This window comes from Rasamsonia emersonii, assembly GCF_000968595.1.
Source record: "Rasamsonia emersonii CBS 393.64 chromosome Unknown ctg1118621760103, whole genome shotgun sequence".
Lineage (NCBI taxonomy): Eukaryota > Fungi > Ascomycota > Eurotiomycetes > Eurotiales > Trichocomaceae > Rasamsonia > Rasamsonia emersonii.
In genome coordinates, this window is record NW_013563184.1 from 1 (window position 1) to 27,570 (window position 27,570).

The 27,570-nt window shown below is 45.3% G+C and overlaps 9 protein-coding genes across 9 annotated transcripts; 7 read left to right on the top strand and 2 right to left on the bottom strand.

The window, feature by feature from the left end:
- Positions 1-63: 63 nt before the first annotated feature.
- Positions 64-1,554, top strand: T310_4285 (uncharacterized protein; the record flags this gene model as incomplete). The annotated part of the gene is made up of 3 exons (XM_013472836.1): positions 64-586; positions 742-1,422; positions 1,523-1,554. Coding segments are annotated over 3 exons (1,236 nt in total), but the record flags the coding sequence as incomplete, so codon positions are not given.
- A 534-nt stretch (positions 1,555-2,088) lies between these two features.
- T310_4286 (Histone-lysine N-methyltransferase) lies at positions 2,089-6,593 on the top strand (the record flags this gene model as incomplete). The annotated part of the gene is made up of 5 exons (XM_013472837.1): positions 2,089-2,192; positions 2,313-2,345; positions 2,378-2,409; positions 2,796-6,428; positions 6,490-6,593. 5 exons carry the CDS (start codon positions 2,089-2,091, stop codon positions 6,591-6,593), a joined length of 3,906 nt encoding a protein of 1,301 aa, XP_013328291.1.
- Positions 6,594-7,922: 1,329 nt separating this feature from the next.
- T310_4287 (uncharacterized protein) lies at positions 7,923-9,215 on the bottom strand (the record flags this gene model as incomplete). Its single annotated transcript, XM_013472838.1, has 1 exon — positions 7,923-9,215. The coding sequence occupies one exon, from the start codon at positions 9,213-9,215 to the stop codon at positions 7,923-7,925; it is 1,293 nt and encodes a 430-aa protein (XP_013328292.1).
- Positions 9,216-9,594: 379 nt separating this feature from the next.
- On the top strand, positions 9,595-10,282 carry T310_4288 (U6 snRNA-associated Sm-like protein LSm6; the record flags this gene model as incomplete). Its single annotated transcript, XM_013472839.1, has 5 exons — positions 9,595-9,645; positions 9,754-9,789; positions 9,869-10,031; positions 10,062-10,199; positions 10,260-10,282. 5 exons carry the CDS (start codon positions 9,595-9,597, stop codon positions 10,280-10,282), a joined length of 411 nt encoding a protein of 136 aa, XP_013328293.1.
- Positions 10,283-11,309: 1,027 nt separating this feature from the next.
- T310_4289 (S-methyl-5-thioribose-1-phosphate isomerase) lies at positions 11,310-12,525 on the top strand (the record flags this gene model as incomplete). The annotated part of the gene is made up of 2 exons (XM_013472840.1): positions 11,310-11,836; positions 11,898-12,525. The coding sequence occupies 2 exons, from the start codon at positions 11,310-11,312 to the stop codon at positions 12,523-12,525; spliced, it is 1,155 nt and encodes a 384-aa protein (XP_013328294.1).
- Positions 12,526-16,413: 3,888 nt separating this feature from the next.
- Positions 16,414-18,804, top strand: T310_4290 (Riboflavin synthase; the record flags this gene model as incomplete). Its single annotated transcript, XM_013472841.1, has 5 exons — positions 16,414-16,570; positions 16,600-16,831; positions 16,898-18,291; positions 18,360-18,521; positions 18,584-18,804. The coding sequence occupies 5 exons, from the start codon at positions 16,414-16,416 to the stop codon at positions 18,802-18,804; spliced, it is 2,166 nt and encodes a 721-aa protein (XP_013328295.1).
- A 466-nt stretch (positions 18,805-19,270) lies between these two features.
- Positions 19,271-20,030, top strand: T310_4291 (Riboflavin synthase; the record flags this gene model as incomplete). Its single annotated transcript, XM_013472842.1, has 3 exons — positions 19,271-19,313; positions 19,369-19,534; positions 19,619-20,030. The coding sequence occupies 3 exons, from the start codon at positions 19,271-19,273 to the stop codon at positions 20,028-20,030; spliced, it is 621 nt and encodes a 206-aa protein (XP_013328296.1).
- Positions 20,031-20,273: 243 nt separating this feature from the next.
- Positions 20,274-21,434, bottom strand: T310_4292 (Proteasome endopeptidase complex; the record flags this gene model as incomplete). Its single annotated transcript, XM_013472843.1, has 4 exons — positions 20,274-20,609; positions 20,658-20,984; positions 21,078-21,236; positions 21,432-21,434. 4 exons carry the CDS (start codon positions 21,432-21,434, stop codon positions 20,274-20,276), a joined length of 825 nt encoding a protein of 274 aa, XP_013328297.1.
- Positions 21,435-23,444: 2,010 nt separating this feature from the next.
- Positions 23,445-24,248, top strand: T310_4293 (uncharacterized protein; the record flags this gene model as incomplete). The annotated part of the gene is made up of 2 exons (XM_013472844.1): positions 23,445-23,644; positions 23,693-24,248. The coding sequence occupies 2 exons, from the start codon at positions 23,445-23,447 to the stop codon at positions 24,246-24,248; spliced, it is 756 nt and encodes a 251-aa protein (XP_013328298.1).
- Between the last annotated feature and the right edge of the window lie 3,322 nt (positions 24,249-27,570).

Below are 27,570 nucleotides of genomic sequence, written 5' to 3' on the forward strand. Positions count from 1 at the left end.
CGAGAGCATGCGCAGGAAAGGAATCGAAAACTGTCTGTTACTGAAGAAATAACTCTTACCCAGTGGATACTATCCATGGATGAGCGAGGAAAGCCCCCCCGAGTTGCAACCGTACGAGAAATGGCAAATGTCCTTCTTGCCAAACGCGATGAATCCACTACTCCACCTACAGTTGGCAAATGCTGGGTAAATGGTTTCATGAGACGCAATGAGCTTGAATCCAAATTTTCACGCAAGTACGACTACAGGCGAGCCCTATGTGAAGATCCCAAGATTATTCGAGAATGGTTTAAGCTCGTACGGGACACAATAGAGAAATATGGCATCCTACCTGAGGATACATACAACTTTGATGAGGTGGGCTTTCTGATGGGGATTATTGCAACAACCAGGGTGGTTACTGGCTCTGAAAAGAACCTCCGTCCAAATCTGATACAGCCTGGGAACCGAGAATGGGTCACTGTGATTGAGGGAGTCAATGCTAGTGGTTGGTTCTTGCCACCAATGTTCATCCTCAAGGGCAAGAACCATCAGCCTTCCTGGTATCAAACTGAGGGATTGCCATATGGGGGGGCAATTGGGACCAGTGAGAATGGGTGGACCAACAAGGAACTAGGGTTATTCTGGCTCAAAGAAGTCTTCAACAAGCACACCCAGTCTCGTACAATCGGCCGATATCGACTCTTGATTCTTGATGGACATGGCAGCCATAGTGGCCCTGAATTTGACAGTTCTGCACAGAGAACTCTATCATCCCTCTCTACATGCCACCACACTCCTCCCATCTCTTGCAGCCACTGGATGTCAGCTGTTTCTCCCCCTTGAAGCAAGCATATGGACAACATGTTCAGAAGAGTATGGTGCTTGGCATCAACCACATTGACAAGGATGAGTTCTTAACCATATATTCTTCAATTCGTACAGCAGCCCTGAGTGAAAGAAACATCCAGAGTGGGTTCAGAGCTACTGGATTAGTTCCATATGATCCAGAGCAGGTTCTTTCACGTCTCAACACCCAGATGTGTACACCAACCCCCCCAGGAACCTCTCATAGTTCCCAATCCTCTTGGGTCACGGCCACACCACATAATATACGCCAAGTGGAGCTCCAGGCTGAGAAGGTCAAGGGATATATGCAGCAGTGCATGCAGGGTCCATCCAGTCCGACCAATCGAGCTCTGAATCAGTTGATCAAGGGATGTTGTATGGCCATGCACAGTGCTGCCATTCTGGCAGCAGAAAACAGGGCACTGAAGGCTGCAAATGAGAAGCAAAAGAGAAAGCAAGAGAGGCGCCGTACATATATAGGACAGGAAGATGCTTTAACTATTGAAGAAGGGATAGATCGTGTACGAAGAGCTAATGAAGAGGAGAGTAGGGTGGTTGAGGTTACTGAGGAAAGACCACAAAAACGTGCTGCACGTCAGTGCAGTATATGTGGAACAGTTGGGCATACTGCCCGTACATGCTCCCAGCGTACAAGAAATAGTTCTTAATGTAATTAGATGATTTCTCTATATAGTTGTGGTGAAATTTGACTGTGAAGCTGTATGATGGTGGGGAAGTGTCCGACTAGGCCATTTGTCCGACTAGGTTATAGATTACGTTATATAATTATATTAACCTCCCTAAACCTATAGCTAAAGGCTCCTTCCTTTCCTCCCCTAATTGTAACATCTTGTATACAACCCTCAATAGGAGGCTTGCATATGGAAGCTGTTACAGCCAGTCACAAATTCCCTACTCCCCTTACTGCCTTCTATATTACCTATATAAAACCTTCCTAGAAACACATATCCAAGACATCTAGCTGTGGACTGTCACAAATATAGTATAAATAAAGTATAAAGCCTTAATATATACTACAAATAAGATAGGTAGCTAATTACTAACTTTTAAAAATTAGCCCCTAAAAGGATTAGTAATGATATATTACAATTACAGCCTAACTAGTGCCTAATAGATATGAGACCTTTAGCATCTGCATTTAATCCAACTGCTAACCTGCAGGTGCTGTGCTTTCCGTCCTGACACTCCTCTTTCTCCTTATTAAGATGTCTTATAAGTAACCATTATTATAAGCTCATAATGCAGTACTCCGTAGTTATCAGGTCTATCATAGTAAACTTGATGTATTTGATACAAGAGTGCACTAAACCCTTTTTGATTTTACAAGAAAATCAAATACCTAGGTAAGTTTCAGGTTGCAACTAGTGGGGCTACAAGTAAAACTCCCTAGTGTGCGGATCTTGCATCCTGTACCTTAGGTAGCACACTAGCCAACCAGACTGGTTGGCTGCTCAGCATACCAGTACAGTTACAGCTGGTACAGTACAGGACATAGTGTATGTATGTACGTATGTATGTACATACATAGGTACTGCCACCACTCAGGTAGTCTATACTTAGGTAATTGTTACTTGCCTATCTATTAGTAGTCTAGATTTATCAGCAAGTGTTTTTGTTCTCTTTTTTTACATCTGCCTTGTCTTGTTGTTGCTCACTCCTTGCAATCTATATTGGCGTATTATATTTCGTGTTCCACCTTCCGATTTTCAGCCGCTGTCTGAACTCGCGCTTCCTCCTTTATACCCTGTCGTACTTGATCTCCACCCGCCAAACAACGAACACATTTTTCTTTAATTCTCGTGTTAATTCGCGTTTCAAGCTTTATAAATCTCCAGCTATTGGACGGTACTGGTTTATCGGCAAGCGACTGTTAAGGATGGTGCTCGCTGGCCAGCTCCGAATAATTTCAGGCTTGTAGCCGTCTTCAATCATGTCGCGATCTTCAGCGGGCTTTGCAGATTTCTTCCCAACAGCTCCATCTGTTCTCCAGCAAAGACGGTCCAAAGCTACACAAGAGCGACAGAGAATTAAGTCCAAAACTGAAGCTGAATCGACCCTTGAACTGTCCACTGGCCCTTCCAATACTGAAAATTGCGGGGTGACTCGGGGATCAACAAATGGAGAAAATACAGAAGACGGAAGTACAACAGTGCCGCAAGACGATCCCTCCATATCGTTTAGCGATGCCAATGGTGTTGGATCCGCGAGTACAGCAAGTACACGCTCCTCTGCTTGCAGTTCTAACCTTCAGGCCGGGAACCTGAATGGAAATGGGATGCTTTCATATGCACTTACGCCTCTAACGAATACCGAGCCATCTCCTCCTTGCAAGGTCACGAGTCCGCTGCGGTCAAGATTGCACTATTCTGAAGGAGAACTAGAAGAAGCAGACCGAAAAGACAGCAAAAGAGATAGCAGAGTGGCTATTACACCCCAGCATACCCCGCCCACTCCTCAGTCACAGACGCGTCCCTCTGGAAATAATGTTAAGGGTTGTAAATTGATTTATGACCCCGATCTTGACAAGAAACCCCCAACGAAAGAGAGAAAAAGGAAGGCTCAATATGTTGATATTATCGTCACTGATGATGAGCCACCGCCCCTTGATCCGCGGCGTACAATTGTCAACTACACTCGAGGAGCTGCTAGCAAACAGAAAACAAAATATCGACCGTCTCCCTATACATTGCGACATTGGCCGTATGATGCCGCGACATCCGTTGGGCCCGGCCCGCCGACGCAGATTGTGGTCACTGGTTTCGATCCATTAACTCCAATCGCTCCAATCAGCGCATTTTTCTCGAGTTTTGGAGAAATCGCAGAAATAAACAACAGAACTGATCCTATCACTGGAAGATTGCTTGGAATCTGTTCTATAAAGTTCCAAGATGCCCCGGCCTTCAGAAATGGCGGTCCAGTGTCAGCAACAAGTGCCGCGAGGCGCGCGTACTACGAATGCAAGAAGGAGCAGCGCATTGGCACTCGCCGGATTCGGGTCGAATTAGATCGCGATGGTCTTGTATCCCAACGTATGGTTGACCGAGCGATTGAGTCTTGGCGGAAAACTGCAAACAATGATATTTCGTCTGTTGATGCCGATAAGCGCGAGCTTCAATTGAAGAAGAATGAACCTCCGCCAACAGCACCAAAGGGTCCCTCTGGGCGGTCATCCGTCCGTTCAGCATTCAACCCCCCAGAGGGACCAAGGGCTGCACTGAGACCCGCTGTACCGTCTCTCGTCGAGGAGACTCCTATTTTGGACCAAATCAAGCGGGAGCCATACATATTCATTGCGCATTGTTACGTCCCGGTTCTCAGCACAACTGTACCTCACCTGCAGAGACGACTCAAACAGTTCGATTGGAAGGCTGTTCGCTGCGACAAAACAGGATACTACATCATATTCGAGAACTCTAAGCGTGGCGAGGAGGAAGCGCAACGGTGCTATAAGATGTGCCACATGACTCCATTATTCACGTACATCATGAATATGGAGAGTTATCCTTATGGGAATCCCAACTACGTACGCAGCCCAAGCCCCGAACGAGTTAGGGCAGAGCAACGAGAAAAGGCGGAGAAAGAGAGACTAAGAAAGGAGGAAGAGCTAGATATTGAAGAGGAAAAGAAACAACGGGCAAACGATTTAGACCCTTCAAAGGAAGTATTGAGTATCGTTGTACGCGAGCTCAAGGACAAGCTGTTGGAAGATGTCAAGTCGCGTATCGCTGCGCCGGCTCTATATGATTATTTAGATCCAGATCGGCATGCCACCAAAAGGCGAAATCTGGGAATTCGTGATCCCGAGGGAAGCAGACGCCATCCGTTTCAAATTGATTCAACAGACGAGTCTCTTACTGGAACGCGGGACTCTCCAAGTGAGCTGCCAGGGGACGGTCGCCAGCCCTTTGGTTCTTCTCATTTGAACATCCTCGCGCTTCCACGAATTCGGAAGGCTCACGGTGTCGGTCGCGCCAATATCGCTTTTCTGGATGAAAGGCGTAAGCGTCCTCTGCGCAGGCGGGAGGTTCGGCCACTATATCATCGCCTACAGCAGCTACACGAGGATGGGGATTCGGATGAGGATATACGGACCCCTTTCACGAGGTTTACGGACGAACAAGAAAGTAGACCTCCTAGTCGAATGAGCCTTGTTTCGTCAGAGTCGGAGAACGATGATGAGTACGGACAAGGCCCAATTCATACATCTTCAGTTGCCAACAGCACCGCCGAAGATGTTGTTTCTGGTGGCATAGATTTTGGGGACAGTGGTGTCTCCCAGGATGCATCAGTCATTGAAAATCTCAAGCAGGATGCGTCGCTTTCTTCCCGTAAGAGGAAGAGACTTAGCAGGGAAATTGAAGCACGCAAACGACAGAAAGAAGACGACGAACTGTTCGGCATCGAACGAAGGAGCGAAGGGCCCGGAACGCTTCCTAATTCGAATCTCGATGATGTAGAGATTCTTGACGCAGAAACTGATATAGGAACACGACTAAAGAAATCTAAGTCAGGGAAGGAATCCAGCAAGCAAGTGTTTGAGGATGGACAAGTCATGGATGTTAAAGAACTGGAGGTTGATACATCTATACACGACAACGAGGTGATCTATGCCCAAGACGAAACTTTCCAAGAGACCGACGTGTTGAGACGAGATGAGATTAAACCAGAGGTCAACTGGGAAGTCTCACATGATGAACCTCGTTCGACGGTGGATGATGATGAGAGCGTGATCTTGGATCTGGATGGATGGCAGAATCTGATTAAAGACGATGAGGATTTGCATTTCCTTAGAGATGTATTGGCAGAACAACCAATGTCGAGAGTTGGAAACTTGACAGCATGGGCCTGGAAGCAAAGAGAGATCAAAGCACTTAATCGACCTGGGGAGAAGGGTCCAGTTCGCGCTGAGACAAGGATTCACGGCTATTATGTTCCGAATCCAACGGGTTCAGCCCGTACAGAAGGGAGGAAGAAAATCCTTGAGTCCGAGAAATCTAAATATCTTCCTCACCGGATCAAGGTCCAGAAAGCTCGTGAAGAAAGAGAGGCGAAAGCCAAAAATGATCCTCAAGCGGTGGCTGCTGAAGCTGCAAGGATTGCTAATGCCAAGACGATTTCCAAGTCGACGTCTCGATCTACGAGAGTCAATAATCGTCGCCTTATCGCTGATATTAATGCACAGAAACAGGCGCTTCCCACACAGAGTGGGGACAGCGATGTTTTGCGCTTTAATCAACTCAAGAAACGGAAGAAACCAGTCAGATTCGCTCGATCTGCAATACACAACTGGGGATTATACGCAGAGGAGAATATTTCTGCAAATGATATGATCATTGAATACGTGGGCGAAAAAGTGAGGCAGCAGGTTGCAGACATGAGGGAAAGGAGATATCTGAAGAGCGGAATTGGAAGCAGTTATCTCTTTAGAATTGACGAGAACACAGTTATTGATGCGACAAAGCGCGGTGGCATTGCGAGATTCATCAACCACAGCTGCACTCCAAATTGCACCGCCAAGATTATCAAGGTGGATGGCAGCAAGCGAATTGTTATATATGCTCTGAGAGATATCGAACGAGGTGAGTTACTTCTAGCTCGCAAACAACTTCGTTTTTGACAAGCTGGCTAACAAGCATGCAGATGAAGAACTAACGTACGACTACAAATTCGAAAGAGAGTGGGACAGTGACGACAGAATTCCTTGCCTTTGTGGTTCCGCTGGTTGTAAAGGTTTTCTTAATTAGTATCCCACACTGTGTGCATTATCTATATGACCTTGTTTTCATTCGAATAACCTGTCACTGGCACTGAGATGATGGGATCAAGTGCATTAATGAGGGGCGTTTGACTAGGATCGGAGTTTATCCACACATTTCTTTTGGTAACAAGTGACTTACTAGCGCCATTTTTCGCACCTTTTCCACATGTACGGGCAGGAGTTTACGGATGGATGGATTACAGGTGACATGTATATTACTTTCTTAAAAAGTGAGGAATTCTTTTTTTTTCATTGTGAGCTGAGGTATATTACTCAAATATTCCATTTGAGGCGCTGTTTTCTGTGTGATAGCAACGCCACCCATGTAATCGATTTCAGTTTTATTTTTGCTAATTTTATTTTCTTCTTCCTTTGCTTGTTTCTTTCTCTGCAGATTTCCCATAGTTGATGCAAGATAATTTGGGTATCGCTCCTCTCGCGTTGCCCAGAGGCTAGCCGGGAAATTATACTACTACAGTCAGCTCCCGTTCTAATGAAATGAGAGATTATCAATGTTTCGAACCTAGATGACTCGGGAGCAGGAAATTTGCAATCCCCTCCTTGATGCGATATTCATGACCGCAGTTTCCACATACCAGCTTCCCTTCCACAACTTGAGTCTCCAGAAGTAATCGATGAAGATCCTTCAGTATCTCTTCGCTCAGGGCATCGCCTTCGGGTTTGAAATCCGGGATGCTGGGAAATCCAAGCTATATGTTAAAAACACTCTTAGTCACTGTCCAGTATGGAATGTTAATAATGATAATAACAAGGTCATTACCTCGTTTGCTGTCATACGCAAACTGTCCCAATCCAGGCGGGGAAGAATATTTCGAATAAATTCTGGATGAAAGTCTAATTCTTGTTGTTCCAGTTCTGCATCACGAAAATGAAGTGGAAATGAGGATTGTGATGTCTTGCAGCTCTTGACAGCACATGTCACAAAATTAACAGTAATTACTTTCATGATGGTATTCCAGCATGCGCAAGGTACACAGAGCCTTCCACAAGTAAGTGATAAACTTTAGCACAATCCCATCACGAATGTCAGGTTAGTTTGATAACGTCCTCCTACCACCTATGCTGCAGTGTTAGCGATACCAAATGAAAAAGGCTTTTTTTCTACGGCAAGGTGTCAACGGAGCCAATAATGCCAAGCCCACTTGGTGCCTTAGGCTGAAAGTCCATCAGCCATCAACAGATCTATACGTAAACTATCGATTTCTAAGAGTATACCGTGTGCCGTGGAGAGAAATAGAAAGGCTTATATATATATATACATCTTCGGATAAATATGCAAACCAAGTAAGTCCTTCTATTTAACTAGCACATCTACAAGGTCGAGATCTGTAATTTCGTGATCCTTAACACTTGCATCAGGGTCCAAAAGCTCCCCATCGAATAACAACTGCACCTTTCTGTCTGATGAAATCCTTTTTTTATCTCGAAAAGTGGCAATTACATTTGAAAATTTTGTCTGGGGCCTAACCTTGATCCTTAAATCTTCCAAACCTGGACTCTTTAAAATAATCCTGACGAACCCATCCTTAGCGTTGTCCTCTTCACGCTCGACAAAACCACAAGCATATTGAACTGAGTCATGAAGAAGATTCCTTTTTCGAGATTTCAGAAGCTCGTCTGTTGTAGCCTCCATGTGTATACGAATTCCATTGATCTCATCGCAATGGTCATTGTCTGATGGCCAGAGGTTACTGGTGTTCGCTAGGTTGTCAATACCGAGACTCTTGCAAGTTGTGACATCGAAAAGCCTTTTCCCGTTCCAAGTGAGAAACACAGATGATGTCATCTCATCCCCAAAGCCTTGACGCCTACACCACGCCAGGCGGACGTCTCTTAATCGCTGAGACATTCGTCGTTGGACAATCAATGGCTTGGTATTTTCAATGTCAGATGTAATCAATATCTGAACAACTTGGTCTTCCTGAGGACAATAATTGCTTCGATAAGTGTCGTGTCGGGTATCCTCAAGTTGACAAGAATCCTGGCATTCCTGAATATTCCCAGAACGGGTCATCTCAGACCGATAGGTCAAATTTCCTTCTACTTTTTCTTCGAAACGTAGGCGTGCCTCCGGAGGAACAGGACTTTCCTCAGATGTCACTGAACTTTTGTTGATTGTTCTTTTGCAAGGTGTGCGTGAGAATGAAACACCTTCATGAGTTGAGCACTCAATATCGACAGTCACTGGAAACGCAGCCGTGGATGTCGCATCGACTGCACTCTCCGCGACATCATCGGGACGACCTTTTTGACCATTTTCAAGATCCACAGATCTCTGAATATCAGTTCCAGTATGGATCGCTCCCTCAAAGTTCCTGAGAGTCGAACAGTGTGATTCCGTACCAACAGTGAGGTGAACAGAATCTGACCCTTTATTAACACTCGAGGATGAGATGCGACGACGTTTCAGTGCCTTCTCATCTTTCACATGGTGCCTCTCTGGATGAGAACCCGTCACTGATTTTCGTTGTTGTCGATTCTCTGCCACGATATCACTATAGGTCTGTTGGGAGCGGCGGTAAAACTCAGGGAAAGCAGAGTCGTCGGTCGTACTCGCCCAGGCTGGCCTATTGAAAAAAGATCGCATGATTTCTTGTGTAATAGATCTTCATGTCTGATGAACAAGTCAGCAATGCTTATTTATCTTCAACATCCCGGACGTCATCAGCAGGCATACGCAGAGAAGCGTCTTCAACGTCCTAAATTACCCCTGCAGATAGGTTGCTCAATAGCAGATGCAAATTTGTCTTTTGTGTTTAGTCAAAGAGATGATGTAGGACTCGGCTAGTCTGTGTTGAGATCCAAGATGTTTAGCGGATGCTGTCCTTGGTGTGGTGCTCTGCACGGTACAACTTAACAAAACATACCCCTTACATGCTCCATCCTCCTACCTAGTAAGAGAAATAGGTACGGTACTCTAAGAATATTAGTAAGCCAGGTTCAAATCACACGTTACCTGATTAGCGATGGGTCTACTGGCAGGTTGCGGTAGCCAAGAGAGGACGAGTACATACTCCGTACGTACCTAATACGGAGTAGGACCTCAGGTTTGTATGTGCAAGCGCAAGGACCACGCACGGACCATCCCAATGCCACTGCAATAACCAAACGCTTTCAAGAGATAGAAGCTAAACTTTAACCTATTGACAGACTACACTAAGGTATGGAGCAGCTAGACAAGTTATTTCTGTACCTTTCACCTGACATACTTGCTTGACAGGGTGAGCTGTCGTGGAAAAGCCATTCCTGTTCCCGATAAGCATATCGAACCGACGCTATAATCTTGTCAAACCTCTGATGGAGAACGGTGCGTCATCTGAGGGCAAAGATCCCTCTGCCTTCCTGAGTGAAATTATCGGCGCGCCTGTGACTGTGAAACTCAATTCTGGTGTCGTCTACAAAGGTTGGTAGTATTCGAGTACCAAATTTGCAGGCCAACGCTCAGACTTTGCCTTAGGTGAACTGCAATCAGTTGATGGTTATATGAATATTGCTTTGGAGAAGACTGAAGAATATGTCAACGGACGATTGAGGCGGAACTATGGGGACGCTTTTGTACGTGGAAATAATGGTAAGTGAAATCGCCCCTTCCTACCGCCCACATGTCCAATAATGACTGACTGTTAATTAGTTCTGTACATCTCAGCGAGCTAGCATTATTACCTGCTCCCTCGTGTGTTCTAGAGTGTAGGATCTCATCAAATTCAGCTTATGCAGGTGAATTCCTTGACACGCCTATATTGTTAAAAAAAATCTTGCTATAGCAAGACGCAATGGGATGTGGTACAACTATTCTTCCTAGGGTATGAATGGATTGAAAAGCCAGCCTGTGTGGTTTTATGCCAATGTGGCTTTCTCATTGAACAAATAAGCGCAATGTATATCCTATTATTATTCATACCACGAAACACTACACCCTCCATCTGAAACACGATGCTTTCTTGTGCATCGAAATATGCGTGCAAAACATCCGGGAAAAGAAATATCACTATCGTCCCTAGCCGAGATTTCACTTCCTTGGTAATCGCCTTTTGAGGGAACGCTCGCAGAAACCAGTCATAAAGGGACGGATTTTACAAGGCAGCTCTATCATCATTTCATCTGTATTATGTTTGCTCTTGTACTGATTGTTCCCCGGAAAAGTGCTTAATCTTGGTTTGCACCCTCTATGAACTAAGGTGATTTCAGGGGCACAGATAAATTGAGCAATACTCCTTTCATTTTTTTTTCAACTCTCCTTTCCTGTCATTGTTTCGAATTGGGCGATATAGCTAACTTGTAGTAAGCGTCGCAGGAGATGGAGGAGCGACATACCGCTTAAACTACTCCGTACAGGTACCTACCTGTAGGTACCTTAGGTACCTAAGGGTAGCGCCTTGGCCAATTTGCCGCATCTTCACTAATCTGTGTTTGGCTTAATTTACCTTACCTACCTCCTTACCTAAGGTACGGAGTACCTGGTAGTTGAAATAATGTACCCCACGTTCCCCACCTGGAAAGATTTGACGCTGGCAGTAAAGATGAGAAGACATTTCCAACTCTGCCATTCAGGTTGTATCAGAGCCCAACCAGCATTAGCATAGGGTTCCGCAGTTTTCCTGAACTCTAGAGCTATTGAAGTCTTTTCATTTAAACGTGCTTATCAAAAAAATACGGCATTTCTGCGTCAAAAAAAAAGCAAATGGCCCTTCAAGCGATCAAGTACGATGGCACCAGTCTCTCGGTTCTAGATCAACTGCAGCTTCCACATTTGGTGAAGTATGTGCCAATCAGGACTGTGCAAGAAGGTTGGCAAGCAATCAGGGAAATGCGTGTCCGTGGCGCACCAGCAATCGCAATTGTAGCTATACTCTCTCTTGCTGTTGAGCTGCGTACTCTCCTCACAGAGGGTAAGCTGTCGCCAGTCGCTGACGAGGTCCGCACTTTTATTACGGAAAAGCTACGATATCTTGTGACAAGCAGACCAACTGCTGTGAATTTGGGGGATGCCGCTCGCAAATTCGAGCGTCTGATAGCGGTGCATGCAAAGGAGAAGGACTCTACAGGTCACAGCCTGGCGATTGCTTTTCTCAAGGAAGCAGAACAAATGTTAACGAATGACCTAAACGACAATCGAAATATTGGAGCTTATGGGGCTAAGTGGATTGTTGAAAAAGCGCTTCTACAAGGGAGGAAAACAGTCAATGTCCTAACCCACTGCAATACTGGGTAAGTAGTCGATACAAGTTCGGACTGAACTTCTTTTTGGTCTAATCAATTATAATACCAGCTCGCTCGCTACTTCTGGCTATGGAACTGCGTTGGGCGTCATTCGTTCTCTCCATTCCAGCCATTACCTGGGTCGTGCATACTGCACGGAAACAAGACCATACAACCAAGGCGCTCGACTTACAGCATTTGAATTAGTACATGATAATATCCCATCGACGCTTATCACGGATTCGATGGCAGCGGCGCTTCTTGCAAGTAAAAACAGTGAGATATTTGCAATCGTTGTTGGAGCGGATCGAGTGGCAGCCAATGGCGACACTGCAAACAAGATTGGGACATATGGCTTAGCAGTCCTTGCAAAGCACCATGGTGTGAAATTTCTAGTTGCCGCGCCGCGCACAACGATCGACCGGGAAACAAAATCTGGAGAAGATATTGTCATTGAAGAACGACCAGCTTCAGAAGTAACGAATATTAAGGGCCCCTTGGAAGAAGATGTGACAGGTCCCTTGAGAATGGAGACGATACGCATCGCAGCTCCGGGAATTGATGTGTGGAACCCCGCCTTTGATGTCACCCCAGCAGCGCTTATCGACGCTATTATAACAGAAGTAGGCGTGGTGGAAAGAGGCTCTGATGGGTATTTTCACTTTGACGCAGTGTTCGACGGCTCGCCGAACTCCTGACTGCTCAGTTCAACAAGTTTTGTGGTTTCACCATTTTGCCCATCACAGCCTGTTCGAGAAAGCTCAGGCTTCTCGTTTTCCTCTCGTTGCATCGCAGCTAAGAGCTCGTCAATCTTCAGTTCCAGGCTGGTGAGATGATTCTCCAGAGCCAGTGCCGTTTTCTCGCCACTGCTATCAAGTCAAAAACCTGTAGTTGTAGTTCTGGTTATGGTCGTACTTAGCTAGATCTTGGAACGCCTGCTTTACTATATTAATAATTCCTTTTCATAAAAGGCAAGGTGCTCTATTTGATGCACCGCAACACACCAAGGCAGCAATAGCAACACGTTTCGGGATCTCACCTGCGCTAGATCCCCGTTAGCTGGATCCCTTGTGATACCCGACATTTTCCCTCTCTTAATGATACTCTCTGTGTGGTATTGTAGCAGTGTTGGGATCTTTAGGTCAGAGGACCAGCCGTTCTGGATACTGTGTGTGTTCGAACACTTGGATATGGTATGTCAGGTTCCAACTCTGGCGCAAAACTACCAATATTAACTATTAATAATCCGTGCCAAGGACCCAAGGTTCATAGCGTGCTAGGTAATCGGCTACAACTTAGTAAAAAAATAAAAAACAAAAACAAAAACAAAAATATTTACTGATACTATCGTAACGTCTAGAAAGTCATCATTTCAGTAAACATGAATTTAACCATGTTAACTTGTTTCTATCCTCACAGAAACTATTGAATTCTAGTTATTGTGCTTTTCATTCTGGTCAAAGAAATACATCTTTCCATGTACAATATGTTGATATACGTTTGTTGTGAATATTCTGAGATGCATGTGCGGATGACCCTGTTAATTGCAATCAGGTATAGAAAGAATGTGTGGCTGCCACTAACTATATAGCTGCTTCATGCCAATGTGATTTTAGGCTGTTCTATTTGTTGGCATTTAGGGTGTTTGCAATCTGGCTATGAAGCCTGCAACTGCTGGTGACAACAATGGCAATAGCAATCTATCAAATATTGGAAGTTCTGGCATATAAAACAAAATACCACCTTCTTGTTCTTCTCATTACGTAGTTATGTCACTAGCCTGCCAGTTGAGCCTCTTCATACTCTGACACCATCAAGCCTATGAGGCTGCTATTCATCTAGTCAGAAATACATTTCCCTATCATATTTTTAGTTGAGCCATAATCATGATCCTATATAAATCTATAAATAATATACACTCTGGTACAAGTACAAAATACACTGCCCTACACTTATTTACATTCTGATTAGTACTACCACTATGCCTACTGCCTGCAGGTAGCTCTGGTGGTTTGCTAAAACCATTGGAGCAGTTTGAGTGCTATAGTTGTTATCTGTAGTGTCCATTTGTGCAGCTTGGTACATATTCCCTATGCAATCTATGTTGACCAAACTGTCTTTAGAGCAGTATATGTTATGACAAGACCTTATCACTAGGTAAGTCAGACCAATGAACCCAGGCAATCTATGTACTGCATATAACCTATTTTAGGTGTCATTGTAACACCTGCTATGATAGTTCCTATATATGCACTTACCTGAACAAATAAAGCAAGAACTATTGCCCTTCGAGTTTAAGGGTTTTTTTATTAATAATAGAACATCCATGTCATTGACTTGGTACTATGCTTCTGTTTCTTAATCACAAAGTAATATTGCAAATTGACTGGACAAATCAATTATGCCATGAACCTATAACATACTACTATATAATTTCCTATGACAAACTTTTTTTTCTCCAATTAATTAAGCAGCATGCGTATGTTACATGCTATTGTCCTATTAATTGTTCAGACAGGCTATGGGTACTGATAATCAAATGTCTTTGTTGCGTAGTTAACAAAGACTGCAATGGAGAGGACTAGCAAGGTGAGCTTTAATATATGAAATTGCCATGTTGAAGGACTCTCTGAATATTAGTTAAACATGTATCCCCAGACAAGATCACTGAAATATGGCAAATGTCGCAATGATGATTTCTGGATCTCGAACCAGAAGCATAGAGTCACACAAGAAAAGATGGTGAGCACTAAAACACAAATTCTCAACCTTCGGCAGCTTTCATCACCTCAAGTGTTCATCTTGATGGTCTATCAGATGCTTTCTTAAGTATAGGGAAGATAAGAGAATATGTTTGATATCTAGTGACGACGGTAACTATGATGACTAGACATCTGTGGCTAGAAAGTTATTGACGCATCCATTGCAGATTCCCAGACTCCTCACAGTGGCAGCAAATATGCAGGCGAGGTTCGAAACCAAAATTCATCCATAATCTCAAGGAAACCCTGTTAAGTTACTGGGACAGCTCGAGCTAAGTACATACAAATATTACATTGTATTTCTCTTTTCTCGAGTAAAATTCCAGCAACTAGGATGACGAATCAACTGAGAAAAAAAGAAAGATTTGATTTCGGCAAGAATTACAATTTTAAGGCGCTTGACCTGTGAAATTTCAATTACTGGAAAGAGGAAGCTCAATACGGACCCCTAGGGGCCCAAGTCATGGTGAGCAAAAGCTGCCACGGGCCTACTAGTCCACACCACGTCTAGTGGAATGCACGGGCACGTTGGTATTAGTACTAGAACCTAAGTAGGTTAAGGAGCATTTCTTAGGTACGGAGTACGGGGCAAACTCTTTCCACTGTTCCAGTCATGCCCAGTAGTGATCCGCGAGTTAGGTAAAACAGACCCTCATAGCTGTGCAAAAATAGCAACAGCACCGCCACAAACAGGCATCATGACAACCGCCTCCTACAATGTTATCCCCACCTCAGGAGTTCCGAGTAGCGGGCAGTAAATAGTATTCTGAATTTCTGATAGTGAGAGGCATGGCCATGCCACTAGGGGCCTCGGCCTCGGCTCTGTACCCAGCACCTGAAATCACAAAGAGTTAACGGAGGAGTTTTTTTTCAATCAGCACCGAACATAGCAACAGTTACTACCTACCTAGGTTATCTAGAGTCTAATGCCGGACCTCATGGAAACTGGAGGCCTCGTATACCGGCATGGCAACTCAAATCAAAGGGGGGGAGGTCCACTTGGACAACAGGATTATACACAGTCGACTGATAGACTAGTTGACCATGTTTGACTATGAAGTAGGTTATTGAATTTTTCTGCTATTTATAGGTGGAAATGTGGAACGATCTCTGGCTCTCGAATCTCACAGTTCCCAAGGTTCCGTGGCACAAACAGAAGTGCGTGAGAAGAGTGGAGACACTCGTCCCCTCGGCGGCTCTCCATCCAACCTGCCAACTGTGCGTACGGAATCATACTTGCGGCAGAATTAACATGGAAAATAACTAGACGCCTTGACTAGTACCAAGTAGACTGAGACATGCCGACGCGGTCGGTGACTGAGGTAAACGGTACCTAAAGTAGGGGACGGCAGCCGCTGATTAGCAGCAACTACTGCAGGTGGCAGAGCCCACACCAGCCCACGTCGTGGAGATCCCTGGAGGCGCGCGAGACCGCCATTTGGCCCAGACCGCCCAGCCCACTTGCAGCTTCCCTGTCCTTGTGGGTCAAATCTCGCTACATAAAACATAACAGCTCGCTGCTCTCCCCTCAGTCCTCCCTCGTTCCCTCTACACTCACTTCATCAGCGCTCGTTTCTTCTTCCATCTCCAGCCCGGCCTACTTGTTTGGTTCTTGACTCGCGGCGACTTCCGAAAAGTTGTGCTGCTCAATTCTCTCTCTTCCCGGGGACATCGTCTGCGTCTGTTGAATCCCAACTAGCTTGTCCCTTCCAAATCCCGATTTCGATTTCCCCGCAAGTTACCTGTTTTCTGTCCAGGTCTCTTTGCGGCTGCTGGCTTCCAAGTCTCGTCTCAACAGTGAATTTGCATCCAGTCTGATCAACAATGTGGTACGCTGCCACGTCGGCTCGCGTCGATTCCTCTAGTGGTGCTAACTGCTCCCAGTGGCATTTTTGGCTACATCAACTATCTCATCGAAAGGGATCGGAAATACATCCTAGACACTCTCGTGAATGGTTGGTTTCTTCCTCTGTCTACCATGGTCACTCCCCTCACCGCGGTGCATCGCAGGTCTCTTGCGGCTCGAATATCGTGGTTATGACTCGGCCGGGCTTGCCATTGACGGTGACAAGAAGAATGAGGTCTTCGCCTTCAAGGAGGTTGGCAAGGTTGCCAAACTGAAGGAGTTGATCGACGATTCCAATATTGATTTGACCAAGACCTTCGACTCTCATGCTGGTATTGCCCACACCCGCTGGGCCACTCATGGGCCCCCTTCTCGACTGAACTGCCACCCTCACAGGTAAGAAGTTCGCCAGCGTTTACTGATTTGCTTGGTTGTTGTTCACATTCTGAATAAACGTCGCAGGTCTGATCCCAAATGGGAGTTTTCCGTGGTTCACAACGGTATTATCACCAACTACAAGGAATTGAAAGCACTCCTTGAGAGTAAAGGATTCCGTTTCGAGACTGAGACAGATACGGAGTGTATTGCGAAACTGGCCAAGTACCTCTATGATCAGCATCCGGACATTGATTTCACTGTTTTGGCGAAAGCCGTGGTGAAAGAACTCGAGGGTGCCTTTGGTCTTCTGATGAAGTCGGTGCACTATCCACATGAAGTCATCGCTGCCCGCAAGGGTTCTCCATTGGTCATAGGTGTGCGCACCGCGAAGAAAATGAAGGTGGACTTTGTGGACGTCGAGTTTTCAGAGGAAGGGGCTCTCCCCGCCGAGCAAGCTTCTCAGAATGTGGCTATCAAGAAATCTGCCACCAGTCTCCTCGCGCCGCCAGACAAATCGTTGTTGCATCGCTCTCAATCTCGGGCCTTCCTCTCCGATGATGGCGTCCCTCAGCCGGCCGAATTTTTCCTTTCGTCTGATCCATCTGCGATCGTGGAACACACGAAGAAGGTCCTTTACCTAGAAGACGATGACATTGCTCACATTCATGATGGTCAGCTTAATATTCACCGCTTGACCAAAGATGATGGCACTTCCAATGTTCGAGCCATCCAGACAATCGAACTGGAGTTGCAGGAGATCATGAAGGGCAAATTTGACCACTTCATGCAAAAGGAGATCTTCGAGCAGCCTGAATCCGTGGTCAACACCATGAGAGGCCGTCTGGATGTCGAAAACAAGAAAGTTACACTTGGTGGCCTTCGGCAGTACATCTCTACCATTCGTCGCTGCAGAAGGATCATCTTTATCGCCTGTGGAACCAGCTACCACTCTTGTATGGCTGTTCGTGGTATCTTTGAGGAGCTGACCGAGATTCCCATCTCGGTTGAATTGGCCTCCGATTTCTTGGACCGGCAGGCACCTGTGTTCCGTGATGACACTTGCGTCTTTGTATCTCAGTCTGGAGAGACGGCAGATTCTCTCATGGCGCTCCGGTATTGCCTGGAACGTGGCGCTCTGACTGTTGGTATCGTCAATGTTGTGGGTTCTTCGATCTCTCTTCTCACCCATTGCGGTGTGCATATCAATGCTGGTCCGGAGATTGGTGTCGCTTCCACCAAGGCATATACATCTCAATTCGTTGCTATGGTGATGTTTGCGCTCTCTCTGAGCGAGGATCGCGTGTCGAAACAGAAGAGGAGAGAAGAAATCATGGAGGGACTGTCAAAGATTTCTGACCAATTCAGAGAAATTTTGAAACTCAGTGAGCCAATTAAGGAAATGTGCAAGAAATTCTTCAAGAACCAGAAGAGCTTGCTTCTCCTGGGCAGAGGCAGTCAATATTCAACCGCACTCGAAGGTTTGCCTTACCATACTCTCAATGTTAATTGTCACTCCATTAACATAGGTCTCTTTTTTCCCCCACAGGCGCACTCAAGATTAAAGAGATTTCCTACCTCCACTGCGAGGCGGTCATGTCGGGCGAGCTTAAACATGGCGTTCTGGCCCTGGTCGACGAAAACCTTCCGATTATTATGATCCTTACCCGTGACAATATCTTTACAAAGTCTTTGAATGCCTATCAGCAAGGTGAGAAATCATCATTCAGAGGAATACAGTATTTGTTCCCGTAGATCTAACAACTTCACTAGTCATTGCCCGTGGTGGTCGTCCTATCGTGATCTGCAACAAAGATGACGAAGAGTTCCCGGCCTCGCAGACGGAGAAAATCGAGGTACCGAAGACGGTCGATTGTTTGCAAGGTCTTCTAAACGTCATCCCATTGCAGCTGATTGCCTATTGGCTTGCTGTTGAAGAAGGCTTGAACGTGGACTTTCCCCGTAACCTCGCGAAGTCGGTGACGGTGGAGTAGATTTGGGGTCGTGTCAATGGTGAATGTTGAAGATGGAAATACAGGATGGAGTCTATGTGAATGATTCTTTTGTGGTTTTTCTTTTTCTTCCCCTTCACGGGCTGGGTTGTATGGCTTTTCTGAGATTCGAATACTCTCCGTTTTCCAAAACCCAATGATGCTTGATGTTCGCAACATTAAATTAATACAAATGATGTGCTAGACTTTGTCGTAATATATATATCACCACGTAGAATCGGCCCGGAACCGCGTAGCGTGTCACCTTAATTCGGGTGTGGAGCAAAGCCAATGTTACTGAATGCGGCTACCCCGCTGTTCTTTAGTCGAGATGTTTGCCATTCTTTTTCCCAACATACAAAGTCTGCGTTTCTCTTGTTAAATTGATATGTCTTGCAAATGATTCAAAATTGAACGCCGCCAACATTCATTAATACGAATTACTAGGAACGAAGCTCACAGCTGCAAGATGACATCTCTGAAAGGTCCTGGAGCCCCGCAGGTTTACGATGGTAAGAGCATAATTCCCTGTTCACGTCGCTGCCAGTTCTGATTATACCTTTTTAGGCTCTGGTCTTCGAATTGCCATAGTTCATGCGAGATGGAACGCAACTATCGTTGATGCCCTTGTTGCTGGGGCGAAGAAGAGTCTCCTCTCGGCCGGAGTAGCAGAAGAGAATATCACCATCCAAAGCGTTCCAGGGAGTTACGAGCTGCCCTTTGCGGTACAACGGTTAGTACATTGTGTGGAGCTGTCCTTCAGGTCGATAGCTTTAACAGTCCGACTCTTATTAATCATTTCGCTTTTTTTTTTAAGGATCTACGCCGCTTCCCATGTTCAGGCTGCTGCAAGTTCTTCGACCGGGGACATCAGTGCAACCGACCTTCTTTCGTCGTCAACCACGGATTTAACCAAATCCGCTACCTCGGCGTCTTCCAAATCCAAGGCTCCTTTTGATGCTATCATAGCGATCGGTGTCTTGATCAAGGGAGAGACAATGCACTTCGAGTATATAGCTGACGCTGTCACTCATGGTTTGATGCGTGTCCAGCTCGACGCTGGGGTTCCTGTCATTTTTGGAGTTCTTACTCTGTTGAACGAGACTCAGGGTTTGGAAAGGGCTGGATTGGGAGAGGGTGGAAAGCACAACCACGGCGAGGACTGGGGACATGCCGCAGTGGAACTGGCCGTGAAGCGGAAGGGTTGGTCAGAAGGAAAAATCCTGTGAAACTCCTTTTTTCCCCATCTATTCAAAGTCTACGTAGGAATAGGTGAGGCGTCTGGTAAGGCGCTGCCAAAACGATACACTTGGGGACCAGCGGAAGCTACCTTATCGTCCCATCTGGACAACAAGTAGCATCCACTCCAATGGACCTGCATGTCACATGTGTACCTGAAAGCCACAAAAGAAATTGCCCCGAAATAGAGCTCTGGTCAATTTAGGCATCGGACAGTGCAGTACACGATCTTATTACTCTTCCATCCGTTCGCCGTCATCGGACTTCTGACTTTCCTCTTCCTCTTCGTCTTCTCCCTCCAATGCTTTTTTCGCTGCTCTTTCAGCCTCTTCGAGAAGATCTTTCGGGACCTCTTCGTGCCTTCCTTTGGTTGGACCGTCGAGCGAACTGATCCATGTCATCTCCAACTCAAAGTCCTTATCTTTACTGTCCTCATGCGCAACATAGATTATTCTGGCTGCTTCTTTAACAGCGTCGAGCAGACTCAAGTTGCCAGAGCTCAAGTCAAGCTTCTCAAGTTCAGCTTTTGCCGCCTGTCTCCCCTTTCCAGTAGCAGCACCATAATAGCCCTGGGAATATTGTCAGCATGCTTTTCACTCTAGAGTTTGCAATCATACCCAGTAGAGACCGCTTGGCTCAATCATGTATAGACCCGGTCCACCGGCTTTGACCCCATCGACTTTGCCTCCAGCACCCGAACTTGGACCTGTCCCGACTTGACCGTCCACGGACAACTCAGATTCCGGATCCCAGCCTCCAACAATTGATGTCACACCAAAAGGACGCACGCTCGAATACAGAGTATAAGCCTGAACATAGCCACCAAGACGATTGGCGAGAGCAGAAGTGGGGATTGGACCCTTGTATGTCCTTCTCCATGAGGAGGCCTCATCCCTGGCTCTTGAAACGAAATGTCGCCCGTCTGGAACAAGTCCAGCGGAGACCTTCGTCGGGTAAATAAGAAATGTTAGCAGAATTTACAAAGACAAAATGAGACTCTGTGGGTAGGGTCCGGGAGCCGTTTAGATATTCCTTACAATGCCAATGTGTCGATCAACAGTTGCTATTCTCTTATTTGCGCCCGGTTTCAGAAGCTTGCTTGTGACAAGTTTCTCGACAGCAAGAACTACTCCATCCTTGCATCTGATACCAATAGCTGTTCCTCCATTCTCGACCGCTTTAGCGGCGTATTCTACCTGCAGTCCGGTAAAATATCATCTCAGTCCAGTACTCGTAGGCGCTCTCGGAGTGGACGGTACCATACTTGAAAATTCCTGCCATCAGGAGAGAAAATCGAGTTCGAGAGATCATATCCTGTGCCTATAGACGTCTGGACCGTCAAAAGATTAGCTTTTCCAAGTTCTCGAGGACATTTAGCAAGGCCGACAAACCATGGTGATTAGGTCGTGTTACGTTCCGTCAGGTAATACCCTGTCAACTGTGGGAGTTGAGACAAGATAAGGAACACAAATAAACGGTTTCTTGGAATTGTATCTTTACTCTGGAGATGATAGGATGGGAAGGGAGAGGCAAGGAGAGCTTGAATGGGCAGCCCTAGAAGCTGCTTGTTCTGCGATGATGAGCTCTGGAGCTATTGGGAGCATCGCGTCACAGGGTTCTGCCTGGGTCTCGTCACGTGTTATCGTGCCGATTATCTGGGCGGCCTGGGCCGCGCCCAAAAAGGGCAAACCGCTCCCACCATGCAATGTAACTGGTAATAATAACCTGAATTTTCTTTCCAGGTTTGTACAGAAAAATGTAAAGAAAGAATGTCATTGTGCCTTGGATGTTTCATTTTCATTGTATTCATCTGGCAGTGAAACTTCCTAGCGTGTCCAGTTGATGTTGTTTGACTGGTTTTGAAGAGAGAATTCCTGTTCTATCTATACCAGTGACTTTGGCCGAGGTTTACATAGAATATAGTTTTATTATCCCCTTTCCACATGGGCTTCATACCTATTCTTTGCTATAACTTTGCTATATCTGTTATTAATATTTGTCTCATTAAAGTATATCCCTTATTGATATATGATTTCTCATCACTCTATAGTCCCTTTTTCTAGTTTATAAATCCCTTAATGAGTGGGCAGATCTCATGGATGTGGTATGATTACACCATTTCGTCAATGCTTGTCTCTCAAAAAAAAGATAATAATTTTCTTTACACGAGTACATATATACTCTGTAGACGAAGTAGATTAACTTCTTTTGCGTGCCATAGTGGGACCTTGTATGTATGTATATATGTACAGTACACATATTTCCTTCCTAGGTTGGTAGTATTTGTCGTCACCGTCACCCCCTCTTATGGTTGTGGTACCAAAGATTTGAGATGGCTTGGTACAGGTGCTATGAAGAGGGAATCTTTTGGTCAGCATGGGATATAAGTTTTCTAAGTCATCGTCCGCGCTTGTGTCGAGTTCTTATTCAAATTCATTAAAGCAGCTCCCGACCCGCTGAGAACTGTGGATTAGGTACCAGAGAAGGTTTGGAGACACTCGGTGTTAAACTACCAATAATTTAAAATTGATCGTCTTCTGGAGGGTGTTATCTTGTTTTCCACGTCACCTAGTACCCTCAGTGCCCAGCGGCCCAATCCGTGCCGGCATCGGGCAGCTAACTTCTCCGTGCTATATATAATAATGTATACCTAAACACAAAGCTTCTTACATCTCTATATCTGTTTTTGCAATGGCATACATCTGTCTGTCGATAGGGGACACTGTCTTGAAGCTTTTCAGGGAAAGGATTCTTTCAATTCTTCGAACAATTTAAAAGATTCAAAAGTAATTCTTAAGCAGTTGTTACCTCTTTTCACTCCGTTAATCCAACGTTTCTGCTCGCCTCCTTTTTTTTTTCTCGGAGTATATTTGCCGCATTTTCTCACGCATGATCGAAAATATTACCACATCATTCAAATAATCGAGTTGCATATACAGTCTTGTTGAGTTCTCTGTACATCCCAACGCAATTCGGTGCCCTGATATTTGAAACAGCAACACCATGCCCTCGTCTGTAATACACCACTGTCCATCTTGTGGATATGATAGTCATGTTATAGACACGCTAGTCACCTCGGCAGGTGATCCATGCTGTCATCAGGTAGTCCCTCCTTTGTTCCATTGTCGTTCCTTATCACTCTTTCTATGCTTTCTCGAGCCCGCATATCGCCGGGCGTTTGGCAAGCTTGGCTTTCATAAGGACAAAGGAATCATAAGTGTTCTTTGTTCTTTGTTTTCTTTCTTTCTTTCTTTTTTTCCCCCACCATGTCTTTATTTATTTCTCCATTTTCCATTCATTATTTCTTTGACCGTTCCAGATATAATTACAGTTGCGAATAGAGAGTGAACTGATCTCTCCAAACATGATAGTGCGGCTTGTCGGCGTCTGAGGCGTGGGTGAAAATGCAAGACAATTTGGCTGTTCTTTTTTCTAGACAGAAGATTGCCGAGTACGAGGGCAAGAATTCAATCCAGCGTTTTGGGGATGGTAAAGCATATAACTTGGCGCGATTTCCATCATCCGCTGCGCACAGTATACCACAGCATTATCGTCAGACCGGCAGTCAACCACTCCAGTCTGATACATCTGGAGACAGCGAACGGTAAGTATTTCACAATGGACGTACTTTCTTGTCCACAAACGAGCTAAGGGTTGCCGATGAAAGGGAGGCGAGGGTCCACCAGTCCCAAGCGATGCGAAGGTGGGAGGAATTTCCGCAAGGTGCTTCGCAAACTGCAGTTGAAAGTCCTGGAGTCAAACTGTCCCCAACTCTGGGACGTGCAGACTATGGAAACAAGTCGCTCGAGTTGAGGGATGACTTCCTTGACAGCCATCAAGACCAGTGCGACCCTCGACCCGTTGCCGGTGATCTTGATATGTCTGATGCAGACCACTATGAGAATATAGAATGTGACACTAGTGAGGCTGAACCATATATAGTCTCCGGATATGCAGCTACATTATACCGTGACGATGGTATTTCTGCATCAACATTTGCAGAAAAGAAGTCTTCGGGGACTCTGTGCCCGGGTTCACGACTACCAGACGAACCCACTACTGGCTTACCGTACAGGCTATCTAATGATCCTATATATAACGGCAGGAGATGGTGGGAGAACGGAGGAAGTGAACCAATAGAGCACCAATACGGGGTATTCGAGCAAATGAATCTGTTTGGGGGCTGTGGTGTGGTGACTCCTCATTGATTACGTGGTTCGACTGAGTATGACCAGTCCTGTTTATAACTGTACCTGCTGTTATTACTCCATCACTAAGTTTTTTTTTTTCGCTGATGTTTTTCGGATTTTTGAAATAAAGAGAACGCTAATTGCCGTGCCAAATAGAGATTCCCTAGCGTTTTTAGAAGAATCCGAAGATCCGATAGCTGTTGGTAGATAATAGTTCCTCTGATGAACGAGGCTTTAATATGGAGATAGGACAGTTCTAGATAAGTAAGGTCCTCTATCGACGGCCTTGATTGCCAGCCTGCCGAATGCTTTGGAGTCTAATTACCTAAAGGACATAACCATTGAGGACTGTTCTGGAAAAGGGAAGATGGAATCGAAGAGAGAGAACTCAATGATTGATTTCCCTAAAGGACAGAAATTAACAAAGGCCTGAACGAAGAGAAAGCCTTTCTGAATATTTACGAGTTATTTTCCCTGGATATGAATTGACATACTTTCAAGTGATGCTCTCCGGATGAGAGTCAAGACCAGAAAAATTGATTCTGGATTAAATACACTTCAAGAAATAGATACAAAGAAGATTAAAAAAAAGGAATATTGGTGTAGAATCGTCTTCATGGGTATCAATCTTCCTTCATAATCCGTAAAACTCGTTATCGGTGCCCTTCCAAAATACTTGTAACGGGGCTTATCCATGCAGGAGCATTCATCAGGGACGAAATGAAATATGCAGTAGAGGCATCTCGTGGCTTTTTAAGAGACGTAAGCAGATGATCATTGACTCGTGGTGGTGGAGCGTATCTGTATTGCCGAGTCAGCAAGTTGAAAACACACGCAAAGTGTAGTTTATAAGACCAACCACATCCTCATGAATGATCCACTCGCAGCTAGAACTTCGAGACATCCGCACCATCTTCAGAACGTTTGATTTTGTTGCAGGCCTCTCCAACGAAGTCACACCAGCCTCCCCTGCGAGCCCCAGGCTCGGCAGTGGGAGCTGCAACCGCTTCCAGAGCGATAGTGAGAATGATCCCCAGCTGTGTAAGAAGTTTCATAGCAGAGTCAAGAATTTTTCTTTGTTTAGATTGACATCGGAAATTCCGATTAAAGAGGAAAAATAGTGTAAAGAAATAAGAAGTTCTGTCCACATATGCAGCAAAGAGAACAAGAAGACGGAATATAGAGGCGATGTCTCTTTTGATTTATAGTGGGGAACATACAGAATCACTGCCATAAGAGTGACTAAAGAATTATTTTCAGCCCTTCAATAAAGATGTCAAAGAGAAGAAGAGACCTTCGAAGTGCACGTATTGGGCTGACTTCGTATGATGCGAGGACTCGATTGATCAAATATCATCATTAACAACTGGGAAAGACATCATCTATGAATAAAGAAATGTCCCTCATGCTTCTTGTAATCAAGTTGTCAGTCACTGGAGCTCAAAGAAACTTGCATGGGATTTGAAGGCCATAGAGTCTTGGTGAAAGGTGACAGACAGCAGTTTCCGGATCGGGGTATCAATAAGGTTCCTCACTGTTGCTTCGCGAACATTGAGCCGGAAATGGGTATCAATAACACTGGACTATTGGAGACTTCCGTACAACTATTTGCCTTAATATAATATAATAACGTGTGACCTAGCTCGAGAGTACGGAGTCTCTCTGTATTGTTGGCTAAACTTGGCAGGCCTTCCTCTGCCATGGCTTCTCTTGGTTAATGTCGTGTTCTTACCTTTCTTTCCCTTTTGCAGTTTTGCGTCGAATCAGCTCGTCGCGTCGATCTAGAAAATATAACTAATAACTAACTCCAGAGGGTGGCAGCAGCGAAAACTTTAGCATGAATGGTGGTAGCCGAGCAAGAAGGCCGAATGCAAAATGTGCCTGATACAAAAGGGATCCTCTGGTCGAACTTGAATCTTTAATGTCAGCAAAACCATGACATTTTATATCGAACATCAGTCTGCACAAAACCCGCCCAAGAACACTACTCTGCATACAAAAGACAACATACGCCAGAGATCGACTATATCAAGAAGCACATTAATTGAGTATGGGCTCAGGAAAGGAATACACGAAGACATTCAGAAGCTATAGACCTTAATATAATGCAGAGGAGCTCATTTCAAATCTCGAAAAACCAGTGCGTGCTCAAGTTCCACAGAGGATAATGACAAAACTCAAACACGACTCGTCAATCGGTATAAAAAGATTCATGGAATGAGCGGATAACATAACCAAACTGTGGGGTATACGACTGATTCCAGACGCGCATTGAACTCGGATAAATTCATCACGGAATAGGTGTTACTCACCACCATGGGCATTGAAAATTATCGTGTATTCGATGTGGGGAAACACATATTTCAGAAGCTGTAATCGCTTCTCCCATGTGATTGCCATTGTGCTCGTGACGAGGCCGATGAAAATGAAAGGCTGCGATGCCGTATATGGATGTTGGAAGAAAAGAATGTGAAGTGAAAGTATCGAGATAATTCTGGAAAGATAAATACCTGTTCTTTTTAGGGCTATGGTCATAGAGTGGGTTTGTTATCCCGTGCGTCAACTCTGCACAGAAAGTATACCTATAGATGCATGCAATTAGATACCTCGCACATCCTCAATTGGTTGCACCAGCACCCCCTTGAGGGTTTCGACTCCGGGCCATACTCTGAAATTGTCGAGGCCACTATCATCGGGGTCAATGTGAAGGCCTGCTGATAATGGGATAAGAAATACTGCTTGAAGTAAGGGGTCCCATTGAGGGACACGAGCAAGGAGCTAACGTTTACTTCACGAAGCTCAGAAGGCTCGAATTGGAGATCGACGACTTGTTCTTCTAGATTTTCTTCAAGAGAGCGACATGCCCGGATGATTCGTTCGTTGAGGCAGGTTATACTGACAGATACAGTACAAGAGCCTAAATCGGATATTTTTTACAATTTTTACAATTCGGACATCGTTGGGTCATTGGCCTTGCAAGATTATATATGAGGAGCTCCACAGCCGATGTTCTGTAAGGCTGTTCCGATGTCTGTGCGGGATTTCAGATAAGCCAAGGGACAAAGAACTGCCTGACTGGATAGCGGTACAGGATTGGGCCATTGACAAGCCGCCTGCTATCTTATGAGTGCAAATCCGTGCAATTGCCAGGGATTCCGACAATCGAGAGTCAAGTTAGCAGGAAGTGTTGGAAAAGGTAGTAGGTAGTAACCCATATCGACAATGAAACGTGGGTCCCCGTGACCGATTGGACGCCGAGTCGACATGCCGCGTACGGCACAAGCCGACGAACTCCCGCAGTCCCGTTTTCCCGTTCTCTTCTTCAATTCCACCTTTGCAT